The 14,200-nt window shown below is 36.6% G+C and overlaps 1 protein-coding gene across 11 annotated transcripts in view; it reads left to right on the top strand.

Moving 5' to 3' along the window:
• VPS13B (vacuolar protein sorting 13 homolog B) overlaps nt 1-14,200 on the top strand; it is a 437,850-nt gene that overhangs the window by 37,450 nt on the left and 386,200 nt on the right. For 10 of the 11 annotated variants that reach the window (XM_017730363.1, XM_017730354.1, XM_017730356.1 and 7 more), the window contains exons 3-4: nt 8,798-8,921; nt 13,046-13,213. In XM_017730363.1, the coding sequence (XP_017585852.1) occupies nt 8,798-8,921; nt 13,046-13,213 (292 nt within the window). Of the gene's footprint in view, nt 1-8,797; nt 8,922-13,045; nt 13,214-14,200 lie in introns of those variants that run through there. The other variant, XM_017730358.1, reaches the window with a different exon arrangement.

The raw sequence follows: 14,200 nt of genomic DNA, 5'->3' as shown, positions 1-14,200 counted from the left end.
TGCCAAAAGCCAAGCTCTAGCCAAATGATGCTCAGCACTGAAAAGAGCTTGCTTGGATAGCAGGTTCTCCAGGCAAAGCTTTGTGCCTCAGGCCTTTCACTGTTACATGTCAGAGGTTTGTTGTGATGATGGAAATTTGAGAGCTGAGGATTACTCAATTTGCTGGGACCCTGCTGTAGGTCTGCTGTTCAGTAGTGTTTGGGATTAGGAGAAAATTTGGTCTGGACAGTATTCTACCTTTCTCTGGAGGAAGTGGGTGGCAAGGTTATGTTGTAATAAAAATTATTACTACATCCTTGGCAGGTGCTTGGTGGAGAAAATTCTTGCACATGGGGTCTGGCTTTCTAATAAAATCCAGTAGGAAATGTGTTAGGGGAAAGTACCCTCTAAAGAAAGTGTGAGCTACAACCCATCAGAACCACGTGGGGAAACAAATACCCTCAATCATGTACCACCACAAAAGAAAGTGATGTCTTGGTGAAGTCTGGTGCCAGTTGAAATAGTGCTGGAGATGAGTGCTAGCCTTCTGGCAGGTGGAAGAGAGTATGAGAGAGTGACCTTAATGGATCAAGCTTTTGCTAATGGTTCGCAGTTGTTGTTTGATGAATCGGTGATACAACTGAGCCATGATTGCAGTGAGATTTGATGTCATGGTGAACACTGCAGGAACATAGTTGATAAATGCTGGAGAAGTAGTTCTCAGCCATTCTCAATATTCCAAGGGACCTGCAACAAGGATGAGAGTATGTCCAGTCTTTGGTACAGTGTCTTCCAAAATAGCACACACAAAAATGTAAGCAGGTGGTGTAAAAATGTTTGTTTGTTGCAGTGCTGGCCAGTTCAGTAGCTGGACCTGTAAGAGGGTGAGATGCTCCTCTAAGAGACCCCAAATTGTGTGTTAGGCTGGATGACAGTGAAACAAACTGGTCTGGAATTTTTTTGTGTGGAGATAAATTGTTTAAACTTGAAATATCTATCCTATTTTGTTCTCACTTAATTTTCAAGAGATTTTTGAATAGGTATCAGTTCTTTTATCTCTCTTAATTTTATTTACTTGTTTCTCAATGCAATTTGGAAAAGAGAATAAAAATGTTGTGGGCCACTTCTCTTAGGTTTGCAGTCTGTTTTCCTGAGTGTATTTCCTGTCGCTCTTTTCTCCTAGTCCTTCAGGGTGAAATTGTTTTGGTCACTCTTCTTTCTCATTTTCAGTCACAGAGAATATATGGGGCAAAATGACCCATTTTAGCTCACATTACCAGTTTTGCTGAAGGAGCTCACCTAGCACTAGTCTTTCTGCTATGTCTTTCCTCCTGACTTTTCCTTTCAGTCAGCCTGGTGTGAGAGTTACTGAGTTAGAGTTCTATGCACTGTGACTTTTGTGGAACAAACATGTCAGAACTGACTTTTTTTATCCCTTCCATCTTTGCTTCTACAGTGATACTAAATCTTGAGTATAGCCTTCAGTTGCTATTGGTAATATTTCTTATTTTGGTGGTGGGTTTTTTTTTTTTTTTTTTTTGTAGCTCTGAGAGTTCTAGTCATAGATCAGACTTCACTTTGTTTGATATTAAACGCGGAATAATGTTACAGAATTAACACCACCCACCCATATTCCCCCAAGCAAAGCACTGCACAAACTTCCTGTAACACGAGGGAATGAAATCTTGAAAGAGCTTATCCTAGGAGAAATTGCAGAAAGTCATTTTGAGATGTTTATTTCTATTAAAAGGCACTTAGATCATGGTAGGTGGCCTCATAATTTTTTAAAACTACAGGAAATTTATCACAAACTTTACTAGATGATCAGTTACAGTTTTTAATCTAACTTTCTTTACATAATGAAAAGAAGATATTTGTACAACTACCCTCAAAAAGAACTTGCAGAGTAATTTTATTTGTTACTCTGTCTTGAGTGTTGAGAAATTAGGGTATATTTCTGAGAACCACTTAGTGAGAACAGCCTGCTTTATTTATCTTTGGCTCTATGACCTTATCACCATAGACTTTCAGATGCTTGACAGCTCCTTTTCTTGTAAACAAAGGAATGTTCCTTTCAAATGCCCTGGATAATCAGCTAATCAAAACAGTAGCAACATCACAGGGAGATGTTGTTGTCCAGAAATCAATATGAAGACGGCACACATTTTAGATATCAGTGCAAACAGATTCCTTACAAAGCTTCCTGGTTTACCTCTGAGGCTGCTGTGGCAGGTTTTTAGCCTGTCCACAGCATTTGTGTGAATTTTTAACTTGTACCTCTATTTTGGAGTAGACTGTGCTATGCTAATGTAGAATTAACAAAACATGGCTTATGCTAACACTGGGAGGTGGATGTAGCATCCTCATCTAATGCGGGTATCTTAAGTGTGCCTTGTTGGGCATCGCTGCTGGTTGTTCCTGTTAATTTAACATCAGCCAAGATCACATGCAGCAAGAGGCAAATGGAGGCTGACCCCTTGATTAAATTATTTCTTGGTTGTTCCAGTTTGTCTGTTCTGTTAACCAAACTTAAATCTTGTTTGTTTGCCCCACTCTCTGCCCCAAATTCATTGGTATTTCTCCTTTGTAGTCTGGGACATAATAAGAGTTTATTTTTGACATGTTTCTACATGAAATAGTACTGAAAAAAACTTTGGTAGAAATAAAGACTTTCCAGCATGTTCTCATCTGCCATAGAGAAAGACAGCTCAGTCTCTGAGCACTCACTCTGAGATACGTGATTTGAAAAGATTTAAAACTGAGTTTTGTTACAGTGAAATAAAAATGAACAGTCTCAAATAGTCTTTTGAAAATACTGGAAGTGTATATAGAGAACCTGTAATTTCTATATGTAATACAGAATTCCTTAATTATTCTGCAAAATTGTAACACAACCTGATTTGGCTAAATTGTCTTCAGTATTCTATACTGTCATAGTTTTAAAATATACATATATTAACATAATTTTAATGTTAATGTGCATTAGGGTGTTAAATCACACCTTGCAAAAGATATACAAATGTCATATTTAGGTCACTGGATTTTCTCTGTTTCAGTCTTATGCTTCTAGTTTGCTGTTCATTAGAAAAAAATTAAAATTAATTTTCTGTACTAATTTCTAAGTAGTGCTTAACCTGTGTTAGCCAGCAGAAGTGTTATTCTGAGGTTAGAAGTGTAAGATGAATCAATTTCTCTGTTTATGCATAATGCTTATTAGCAATTGTATACCAGTGGAAAAGAACCAGATACCCTTTTGAAAGCAAGATCTTGATGGTGCTTCCCATTTTAGCGAAATTTTAGTATTTTAAAGATAGTATTTTTAAAAAATTGTATTACTTTTTGTTTCATTTTCACATACAGAGGAGTCATGGTGCAATTTGGAACGATTTCTGTTGAACTTCATGCCCAAAGCAAGTCTAGTTAGAGCAGATTGCTGCAGGGCTTGGCCAGCAAAGTGCTGAATAGCTCCAAGGACTGAGACTCTACCACCTCTTTGGGTAGCCAGTTCAATACTTGATCACCCTTCTGATGAAAAAGAGCGTGCCCTGCTTGGAATTGCATGTTTCAGATTTGTACCGTGAAAAGATGAGTGGCAACAGACACAGCCTGGCACCCACTTCTCTGTACCCTCTCAGTATGTAGCTGTAGGCAGCAGTCAGATCACCCTTCTCCAGGCTGGACAACCCTAATTTATCTCAATCTCCTCTGAGAGAGAGCACAGGACGTTGCTCCTGTGCCCCAACCACCATGGTGGTCCTCTCTAGGATCTGCTTCTGGGGTGTCTTGGAGAGCCCTAGACACCCTAGACAGGGTGCAGTATTCCATACAGTGTCTCACAGGGAGCTAAAGGCAGAAAATAATTGTGCCCCTGGCTTCACCCTTGCTAATACAGCCCAGCGCAGAGTTGGCCTTTGCAGCAAGGACATGCTGCTGGCTCATGGGCAGCTTGCTGTCCCCGGGGACCCTTGGATTGGTTTCTGAAAAGCTGCTTTCTAGCAGTTTGGCTTTTAGTCTGCAGCTCCAGAGCATCTTTATCCCAGGTACTCCAGCACTCAGTATTTACATCTGGATTTCAATGAGTTCCTGACAGCTCATTTCTTCAGCCCCTTGAGGACCCTCTCAATAGCAGCCCTACCCAGCAGTGCATCAGTTCCTCTCCCTAGGTTGGTGCTATCCACAGTTTTGATGAGGGTGCACTCTATCCCATCTTTCAGGTCTTTAGTACAGATGTTAAACACCGTGGGCTTGGTACTGATCTCTCAAGGATGCCACAAGTAACCAGTCATTAGCTGGACTTTGTATCCCGAACACAACCCTTCAAGCTCAGTGGTCCAGCCACTCTTCCACTGAACTCCCACTCTCCAGTTGATATCTCACCAGTCTGTGAATGAGGTGTGTGAGGAGACTGTATCAAAGGCCTTGCTAAAATGAACACATCCTGAATGTTGCTTCTAGCCTTGCCACAGGCAGCCAATTACTCAGCCATATGAGCACTGTCCACTAGTGGGAAATAAGTTCTACTCTCCCAGTTTTTGCGTCTTGCTATTTAAAATACATTTTACAGAAATATGAATGGATGTCTTTTAATGACTTGTAAAGGATATTAAGCTTATTGTTTTAGAAATGATAAAGGATGAGAAAAAGTAAATTTTATAGACAAAAAGGAAAAAATGGGTATGGAGATCACTCTGCAAATTTGTGTAGTAGGTAATTTGAGTCAGTTTGGGTTTTAAAATTTTAATTCGTAATGTTCATTGGTTTTAAACAGTTTCTTCTTCTTTGTTTTTATGGAACCCGGTTTTCTTTGTCTAACTTGGTTTTATGAAAGCAGAGGGACAGTACTTGCATAAATAGCCAAGTGATCTCCAAGAGAACATTATTTTCCCATAAAGTGTGCTGCTGAGGCATTTTGGAGATCTTGCACACTGAGTAGGATTTGTGTGTTTTAAAATAAGTGTCTTTTTAAAGGAGAAAACTATTTTGAATTTGGAAAACATAACAAACAAAGGAAAGAATAATGAACAAAGATTATAAACTCCTCTTACTAGAAAAGATCAATATAAACCTCATCTGTTATAGTTGTGTTCAGGTATTGTCAGTTGTAATTTGCTCTAAACCTTGTAGTAATGGTTTTAAATTGCAGTAGAAAATTGACTGAGGAGCTCAAATATAACTTTACTAGCCTAGGTGTCTTTAGCATATTACTTATGACTTACATAGTTCTAGAACTAACCATAGTGCTTCATAAAAACATTTCGGCTGACTACTGGATCTGACACATCTGTCAAAAGTGAAAAAGGAGCCTGGTTGTGCAAAATTGTATTTATCATCTTTGCATAACAGCACCCCAAACCAGGACCTCTTGTTCAAATTTAAGTTTTCTGGGCTCTACTTATGATACAAGCTAGTGGGAAAAGATACTTTTGTACATGAATTGTCTTATCTAAAAATCATCACTCTAGATATATCATGAGTATTTTTAGTTTTCCAATGCTGTGACTATTGTTTGGAATCACGATCATTAATGCTAAAATGAATGGAAGTTTGTCAAATCTCATATTGTAACTATAGTTATTAGCACTTCTAGAATGTAACTCCCTTCCCACCACCATTATGATTTTGACTTCAACTTTTAAGTGTTTGTCATCTGGTGTGAGGTGGATTTATGGGAGCGCAGTAATTTTAGTGCTTTTTGGCTGGGTGTTACTGATGACATCACTGTGATCTAGACACAGCGTGTGACTCTAGTTGGTTCCAGTTTTAAATAGTTTCATAATTATGCTAGTTTTGGCAGTTTCCTTGGAACTTTCCCCATCTCTTTAATGAACATGTTTTACTTCTGGGATTATGAGACAACCACATGTTTGAGAAATTAATAGTGTGCTCTTAAAAGTTAACATTGAGCAGAAGTGTGCAGATACAGAAACCTTTTGGATATATGTGTACTTAGGAATGTAATTTTTATAAGTTCATGGCCACTCTTATCATCTTTCAGTAATTGGAGAATACATTTGGCTTATAAAGTATCAGTAACTCTTGTGAAAAATGGTGTGTGTTCATGCTCAAAAAACCCAAAAACAGCCCATGCAGCTCTAAAATATTTTTGATAATTGTGTAATGTAAGGAAATGAATGGATGTTATCCCAGATTAAAAAAAAAACCCACCCTTTTTTTTCAAATGTCAGGTTGAATTCTTCTCAAATGTAGGTGTACTCTGTTACTTCATATGGATTGAGTCACACAGGTATATTTCTGATAAAAATTTGGTTTTTGTTTTGGCACCCTTTTGGAACATGTACATTTTTGCTTGTGTTTAGGTCCAAATTGCTGTAAATGATTTCCAACCATTTTCCATCACAACAGACTTGTAGCTCAGGGAAATATAAAAAGGTTATTATATTTAATGTGTTTATAGGTTGAGATTTGAGACTTTGTTTCAAAATTAACTCTAAGGATTCTCCTTCCCTTTCCTTTAAAAAACCAATCCCTTCTCAAAAGCCACAGTCCTAGTGTTTATTCCTAGCTCTCTGAAACTGGTAAGAGCTTAAACCACTCTTACTTAATCTTTGCTCGTAATACTCAAAAATACTGCATAGATTTTATGAAGTTTTGAGAACATGTATTGAGCATAATTGTAGCAGTATGTAGATAGAAAAGTTAGACTTGAATGTAATCAGGCTTGATAGAGTTAACACTTTAGAAAAAGAATTTCCTCATTCCCTTGTCCCCTCTTCTCTTTGTTTGTAGCTGACATAAATATTAAAAGTCAAGTGTAATGTGATCCTATCAGACCAAGGTGCAGCACAGCATTCTGTGCAACCCATGAGGGAGCTTGGGAAAGAAGAAAATGTGGTAATTGAGCTTGGGCTTTTTTGCAAGTTCAAAATATAAGTAGTTGTATAGTCACTTATCTGAAAAAATATTTTCATGCTACACATGAACTAGTTTCCAAGAAAGAGTATAGCTAAAAGTTATTTCAAAAATTTTAGATTGAAAGTGTATGATCTAAGTTTTCTCAGTAAACTGGAGAGGAAGGAGTGTTGAGCTTTGCTAATGGCAAAGTACATGTTGATGAAGAGGCTTCCGTCACACTGGGCTTAATGAAAGCTTGAAGCTCTTGCTTTATCTCTGTCAGGTATGCCATGAAGAGAGAGGTGGTTTTCTAATGAAATTGCTCCATAGTTCGAAGTTCAGAGAGAGTCTTCAGGAGATTTGCATTCCTCAATGAAAAGTATCAGAAGTTTGTCAGAGATGAGTAAACAAACAAAACAAACAAATGCCCTCTAAACAGAGTTGATGCTCAACACCCATTTCGGGGTTTTTATGCACTGGAATGAGACTTTCCTGTATGATTAAAATTGCCAAATAACCATAAATTAAAAAACATCCAACAGCTTGCTTTTCAATACTGTATTTGTTACTGGAAAATTTGTGGTAACTCATCCTTCTTTTAGAAGCTATCATCTAGTCTTCTAATATATGAATATGTCTGTCTTATGCAATTGCCCCAAATAAGTTAAAGCTTCTATCTTAATTTTATTTTTTCCCCAACTAAGATTATATTGCTCTTTTTTTTTTCTTAGTGAAATGGTATTTCCATTGTATCAGAAAGTTTCCCGGTTTTGTTGTTCTAAGTACAGAGTGGAAGGAAAAAATTTCTTCAGTTACTTTTGAAGTTTTAGACTTGTATTTCAAATGTATCATTGCATGTAACTTAATTTTTTCAATGGAAAAAAAAATCCACATCAAAGAGCAAGTAATGGGAAGATTCTCTTTTGTAATTTCTCTGAGATTATTAGAAATACCAGGCAGCATGTGGGGAAACACATGATCTATCATGTACAAAAACCCAGCACAGTTTAAGCTGCTTGCTTTTTGGTGTTAAGAGGACTTAAGAATATTATAGTTCATACTGTGGTACTTGACATTTGTTTCCCAAAGCTTCTTTTTGTGAGCAAAGTGTGTGATGTGATAAGTGGCATGACCCAGAAAGCATTTTTCACTTTTTCTGCAAGAGACTACATCTATCAAAGTAATTTGGCTTAGGTCAAAAGCTGTGTTTGCATCCTCTTTAACCTGTTCTTTTAATACATTTACAAGAATATTTGCATTACTTCTCTTGGCTTTCTTACTCTTGAGCCTGGTAGTTAAACTGTCATTCTGGAATGTAATGGGAATACTACTGGTGTCTTTAAAATCCTAGATTCAGCTAATTAAAGTTTTCTTGTGTCTGCGACTCTCATCCTGTAAGGCTTATATCATATTCTGTAATTATGAGCCATGTTTCTGCTTCTGAATTCCTTATGTTGAATGAGCTATATAGAAGCTCAAGAGGAGCAGGTGCCCTCAGTTCATTTATCTTTTCTGGGGTCATGTTTTACTGTTATAGAAGTCTGCAAAAATATTTTGCTTTATGAATCAACTTCAATTAGCGGTATTAGGAAGGATGTGAGTCTGACATCTTGGAACCATGTGAGGTGGTTTCATGAGTAGGCATGTAAGCTCATACAATTAGGTAGTTTCTCATACTTGTTTTGGAAATCTGCAGGGCTCTGTCTCTGAAGAAACATTTCAGCAGAAATGGAGCTAGAAGAAATATATTCAATTGAAATGAATATTTAAATGACAGGTTTCCTTTTTAAAGTAAAGTTAGTGAAAGTATTAATTTTATGTTGTCCAGCTAGTTTTGTATTAACTTCTGTAGTACAGGATTGAATTGATGGAAAAACAGTAACAGAAATTACAGAACCTTTACCAAGTTCTCCCCACATTTATTTTCTTTCTGTTTTGTTGACTTCATTGCTTTCTTTTCCTCTAGCCGGAAGACCACGAAAGTTGTGGTTCCAGTTCAACAAACCGCAGTACCACAGAAAGCACGAAATCAGCAGTAAAATCACGACGAGTTCAGCAATCTGCTTCTCCTGACCCTGATTTACCTCCAGGTAATCCATAAATTTCAAAAGCTGGTTAGGTATTTTCTCTAACTCAAATACAAATGTTTATTCAGATGGCCACAGTGTTTAAGTTAGATTGTTACATTTTTGTCTACCTACAAATCACATAAAGGTTAGTGAAATACTTGTATGCTAGAAAATAGAACCAAATCACAATAAAATGTAGTTTAATGCTGATAACCTTTCTTTTCATTTCATCAAATTCTTACATTCACATAACTCATTTGTAGTTCAAGGTAGCATCATAGAATCATAGAATGACTTGGATTGGAAGGAACCTTAAAGATCATTTAGTTCCAACCCCCAGTTATGGGCAGGGATTCCTTCCATTAGGACCAGCTTGCTCAAAGCCCCATCCAGCCTGGCCTTGAATAAAACGTCTCTGGGCAACCTGTTCCAGTGCTTCAAAATAAAGAATTTCTTTCTATTTTCTAGTCTAAACCTGCCCTCTTTCAGTTTAAAACCATTACCCCATGTCCTATTGGTACATGCCCTTGTGAAAAGTCCCTCTCCAGCTTTCTTGTAGACTCCCTTTAGGTACTGGAAGGTTGCTATAAGGTATTTCTGGAGACTTCTCTTTCTCAGGCTGAACAACCCAAACTCTCTCATGTTTTATTCATGTTTTTCATTGAGCTCTGTATCTACTGGTAGAGATTTTCACCTTTTTTTTTTTTTGCCCGGATATGGAATTTGAATGTGAATGTGAAATTTGGATCCTGAACTTGGAGATATTTTGTGATATAAAAATGTCTAAGGAGCTGTGTGTCTGATTACTATTGCCTCTGAATTTGGATATGAAGTTTCATGCAGAAGATTAAAATTGGAGAGTACTGGAATGAATTGCAGTTTGCCTTCCTGGGGCATGTAATTTTAGATGGGTTAAAGATATGAGAGTTTTGTGTTAGGCTTTCTTGCTGTCTTTTGTTAACAGAAAGTTTATACTTGACTTGAATCAAAAGACAACATTGAAATTTAGTGTGTGGAATACTCTGTGCTATAGAGTATCATCTTGCTTTGGAATGATTACTGGAGGAGCCAGGTCTGGAGGGTCTCTTACAGCTTTGGGATCCAATAAACTCCAGTGGCTCGGAATTGTGGGAAACCTTTTCCTACCATGGACAGCGCTTCAGCTGTGGCAGCTCCTTGGCATTCGGTTCTTTGGGTCACACCTGCAAACAACAAAAGTCAAAGGCTACCTAAAAATTGTATGATTTTATTTCCTTCAGTGACATTTGTAGGATTTTTGTGAGTTACTTCCTGTGTGGCAAAATTGCATTAGTACAGTTGTATTAATTCTTGTAAACTACAAAGTTGTAAATGCAGGTGGCTTTGATTTTGTTTTTGAGTGGACAAATAGCACTGTTTAGTATAGACCTCCTATGTGGTAAAATGTCCTAAGCTTTAGTTAGATGTGGAGTCATCTACTTAGGTGTTGGTTGGTTGGTTTTTTTCAGTCCTTGGAGGATGTGTGTATCATATTTGTGCTGTATTTTTTAAAAAAAGATTTATTTGTCCTTTTGTTTTAGTGTCCTTGGAGATGAAGCTCTAGAGGCAAAGTTTAGCTAAAAATGTAACTGACAATAGACTCCTGCTAAACTTGTTTAGATGTGTCCAGTCTGATGCTATCAATTCTATGACTGTAGAGATACAAAGTTTTTGGAGTGTTGTATCTGAAACTGCATTTGTAGTGCTTAATAAACAGTGCAGCCTCCTGGGTTCTGGACAATTTGAAAAAAACATACTTGTGGATTTTGTGTTGCACCTCAGGAAGGAATATAGCTCTACAGATTTTCTGGTGGTTTTATTCACTTACCGTAGAAAACCTGTATTTCAGTGGCAAAGATGCTCATAGTGTTATTCTTAGAAATCACAGGAGTATAAGTAACCTTTACCTGCTTTTTTCCACTTGTATTTGAAACAAAACCCTTTTAAAAAAATCCTCCAAACACGAAAAGCAGCAAACCCTTTATTATACGTGAACTTGCAGATGTTTTTCTTATTCTGTTTTGAATAGTAGGAATTATAGTTTCTTAAAAGACTGTTCTTCACATCTGAAAATCTGCTTCTAATATATTTGAAGCTAAACTTAACCAGGCAGCTGGCTTTTGTGTGATACTTCTAACAATATACTGTACCACTAGCTTGGAAATACCTTCATAGACAGTTTTTAGGAAATCCATGACCCCTATTTTATTTGGAAGATAGAACTCTGCTCCCTCTTTTTATGCACTCACCCAAAAAGACATACAGATGAAAATGGTGTTGCTCTTTTCCTGAATGCCTCTGGAAACTATCAGTACAACTTGCCTTTTTTTCCTTCTATGATGTAATGTTTTTGTCATTCACAGCAGGAAAATGTATATTAGATTCCCTTTGAAAGACCCTTGAAAGCAAAATATTGAAAAACCTTTGGACCTGTGGCAAGACAGCTTCACTTTCTTCTATGAAATTAGTAGCTTGCTTTAAAATCATAATTAAATAACTGGTTATAATTTTATAGTTGCTAGTTAAATAGTCTGCAAAAATACTTCTATGCTGAAATTAGGAAAAGGAGCTAAATGCCTTGTGCTGCCTTCTGTTTATATACAGCTCAGTTTACATCACTCTGGTGATGAATATGGGTCTCTTATGCCCCTTAATTATTGAAATAATACATCTGGTTTTCTGAATTCATATAAACTAAAAATGTTATCTTTTGAAGGAGTCAGTGAGAAAATCCTTAAAAACAAGTTATTCCAGATATTCTTCAGTAGTTTTAGATTGGTACGCAAAAGAAGCAAATTCAGATTATGTTAGAAATCTGACAGTACTAAGCTCTGAAAACACTGAATTTGACTGCATTTCTGGATTTCCTTTTTCTGGTCATTGACTTTGAATCCTGAAAAAAGGAAAAAGTCTTATGTCAGCTGTGCAAATTCGTAGTTGTGGAACTCAGGAAAATCACTTATGTAATGGTAAAACTTTCCATATACTCTAAGGTGAAAAGTTATATTTGAGTATGAAAAAGATGAATACCTAGAAAAAGCAGAGTAGAATGGAAGTAGCAACTTAAGTATTTTTGTAGTTCTGACAGTGTTTTGATGTTAATTTTAATTTTTAATTTGAATTAAAGTTGTCAATATAAATGAGTCTTATTTAATGCAAGTTTCAGAAAACTGCTCTTGAAGCCTGTGGATTTAAGCCTGTATCATTAGCTTTTTTCAGCATAGTCACCAAACTAGAACTCAAGAGTGTGTATTGAATGTATTTTTAGATGTGCATAATGCTATAAATTTGAAAACAGAAATTTTAAGGCTTGCTTTTTTCCAGACCAAGTGAGTTGGATCCATAGTTAGATCCAATATACATGAAAGACATGAATATGGGTAGTATTTAGTTTCTTCACAATATTGTTAAAAATATGAGTGTTAGCCACATACTCTGAATTCCCAGATGAGATGATTTTTCCAATCACATTACCTCTAAAAAGCATGTAAATGGATTTGTTCCCAACAGGCTTCAGTGCAGGTGCTTACTATTTGGGTTGTTGACAGAAATTGTTTTTGAAATGCCTCACAGGGGTCCTACTGAACAAGATGTGGATGTATTAGGTTTTAGAATGAGAAAGTACCAGGTGTGTTAATGCTTAGTTAACTTATAAAAAAACTGAGGGAGTACCTAGGCGTGATACATGCACACTTGAAAAGTAACCCAGCAGCTGGTGTTCACTTTTCCAAACCTATTTCTAAATCTCTCTCAAGTAAAAAAGTGATTGTTAAAATTCTTTGTCTACAATAATCCATAGTGTTCTGTTTCCTTAATTAGTTTGAAAGTTAATTAGTTTCTATGCTCTATTGTAGCCATAGTTTTTAACTATTTTTTTTTATAGTAGCTTGCATTTCTAGGATGTGATTGACTTAACAACTACACAGAATGTTAGAGTTTTAAGTCGTGTTATTTTATGGGTAAAGAAGGTACAATTATACATAGTTTGTTTAAATTTTGATTTTAAAAAAAGAATGCAAGTTGAAAATAAGGAACATATTGAAATAATGATTTTTTTTTTTTTTTACTAAATAAATGAGTCTACCATGTCTTCCTTATCATTCCCAACAATGTGTTTTATTTTATAGGTTATGTTCAGAGTTTGATTAGGCGTGTTGTAAACAATGTCAACATTGTGATCAACAATCTCATATTAAAGTATGTGGAGGATGATATTGTTCTCTCAGTCAATATCACTTCTGCAGAATGCTATACAGTGGATGAGTTTTGGGATCGAGCATTTATGGACATCTCTGGTGAGTAGATATTTTTTGGTTTTACATATAACTGTGGAGGCTCTCTTAAATTCATACAGAAATTTAGAAGTCTCATAAAATGGCTCTTTTTATGAGAAGTAAGACAATTTCTGCCTGTTTTGATTTGTACTCTTTTTTTCTTGTCCTTACCTTAATTCTGATGAGCCCATTGTAATAATATAGATTGATTCTTACTGCATCCTTGTATGATCAAGGATAATAATGTGCCACTGCTCTTACATACATGCATCATACAAGATGGTTTGTAGTCCTCTGCCCACACTTGCCATCGTGTGATGATATTTGAATTTGTGCTTGCTGCTGGCAGTGAGTGCTTAGGCAATTTTTGTGAATGAGCAGTAGCACGTTAAGGAATTCCATTGCACTTGTTTGTGATGATCTTAAAACTCTAAACAGGCTGACAAGAGAGGCAGTAAAATGTGCTGCACTATAGCGAGCACAGCATACCAATTGCAAGACTGGTCCTTTTCACTTCACATGTTCAGGGGAAAAAGCCCCCAGCTTCTGACTCTTTATCTTGGTCTTCAGTATTTGAATGTTTCAGTCCTTGAATTGCCAGCGTTCACCTCTAAGTCTAGGTGCTCTTGCTGACATTGGATGGAGGTGGAACTAGGGCACAGTAACTGTGCTAAGATCACAGAGAAGATTTCAGGTAGAGTGGGGAATTCAATTAATGTTTTCCTGAACCTATTTTTTTTGTTCTGGCTAAAATAATTACAAACTAATATGACAAAATCACAAAATATATTTCATGTTAAGATCATGTCATAGGTTATCAAGCATAGTCCCGGAAGGGATGTCCTTGCTAAGGGGTGCTTACAGCTTCCTCTGGCACCTGATAGAACCTATCAGCTGGCCAGTTTGGATATGGACAATTCTCTAGGCCACTTAAAGTTGTGACCGCCTCTGTGATCCACACTTAAGAATAGACACCCCCCCCCCTCCAGGCCTTTTCCTCTTTCCGCC

This window comes from Corvus brachyrhynchos, unplaced genomic scaffold (genome assembly GCF_000691975.1).
Source record: "Corvus brachyrhynchos isolate BGI_N302 unplaced genomic scaffold, ASM69197v1 scaffold302, whole genome shotgun sequence".
Taxonomy (NCBI): Eukaryota; Metazoa; Chordata; class Aves; order Passeriformes; family Corvidae; genus Corvus; species Corvus brachyrhynchos.
The sequence above is the reverse complement of the archived record's forward strand: the minus strand, read 5'-3'. Positions and strand labels throughout refer to the sequence as shown.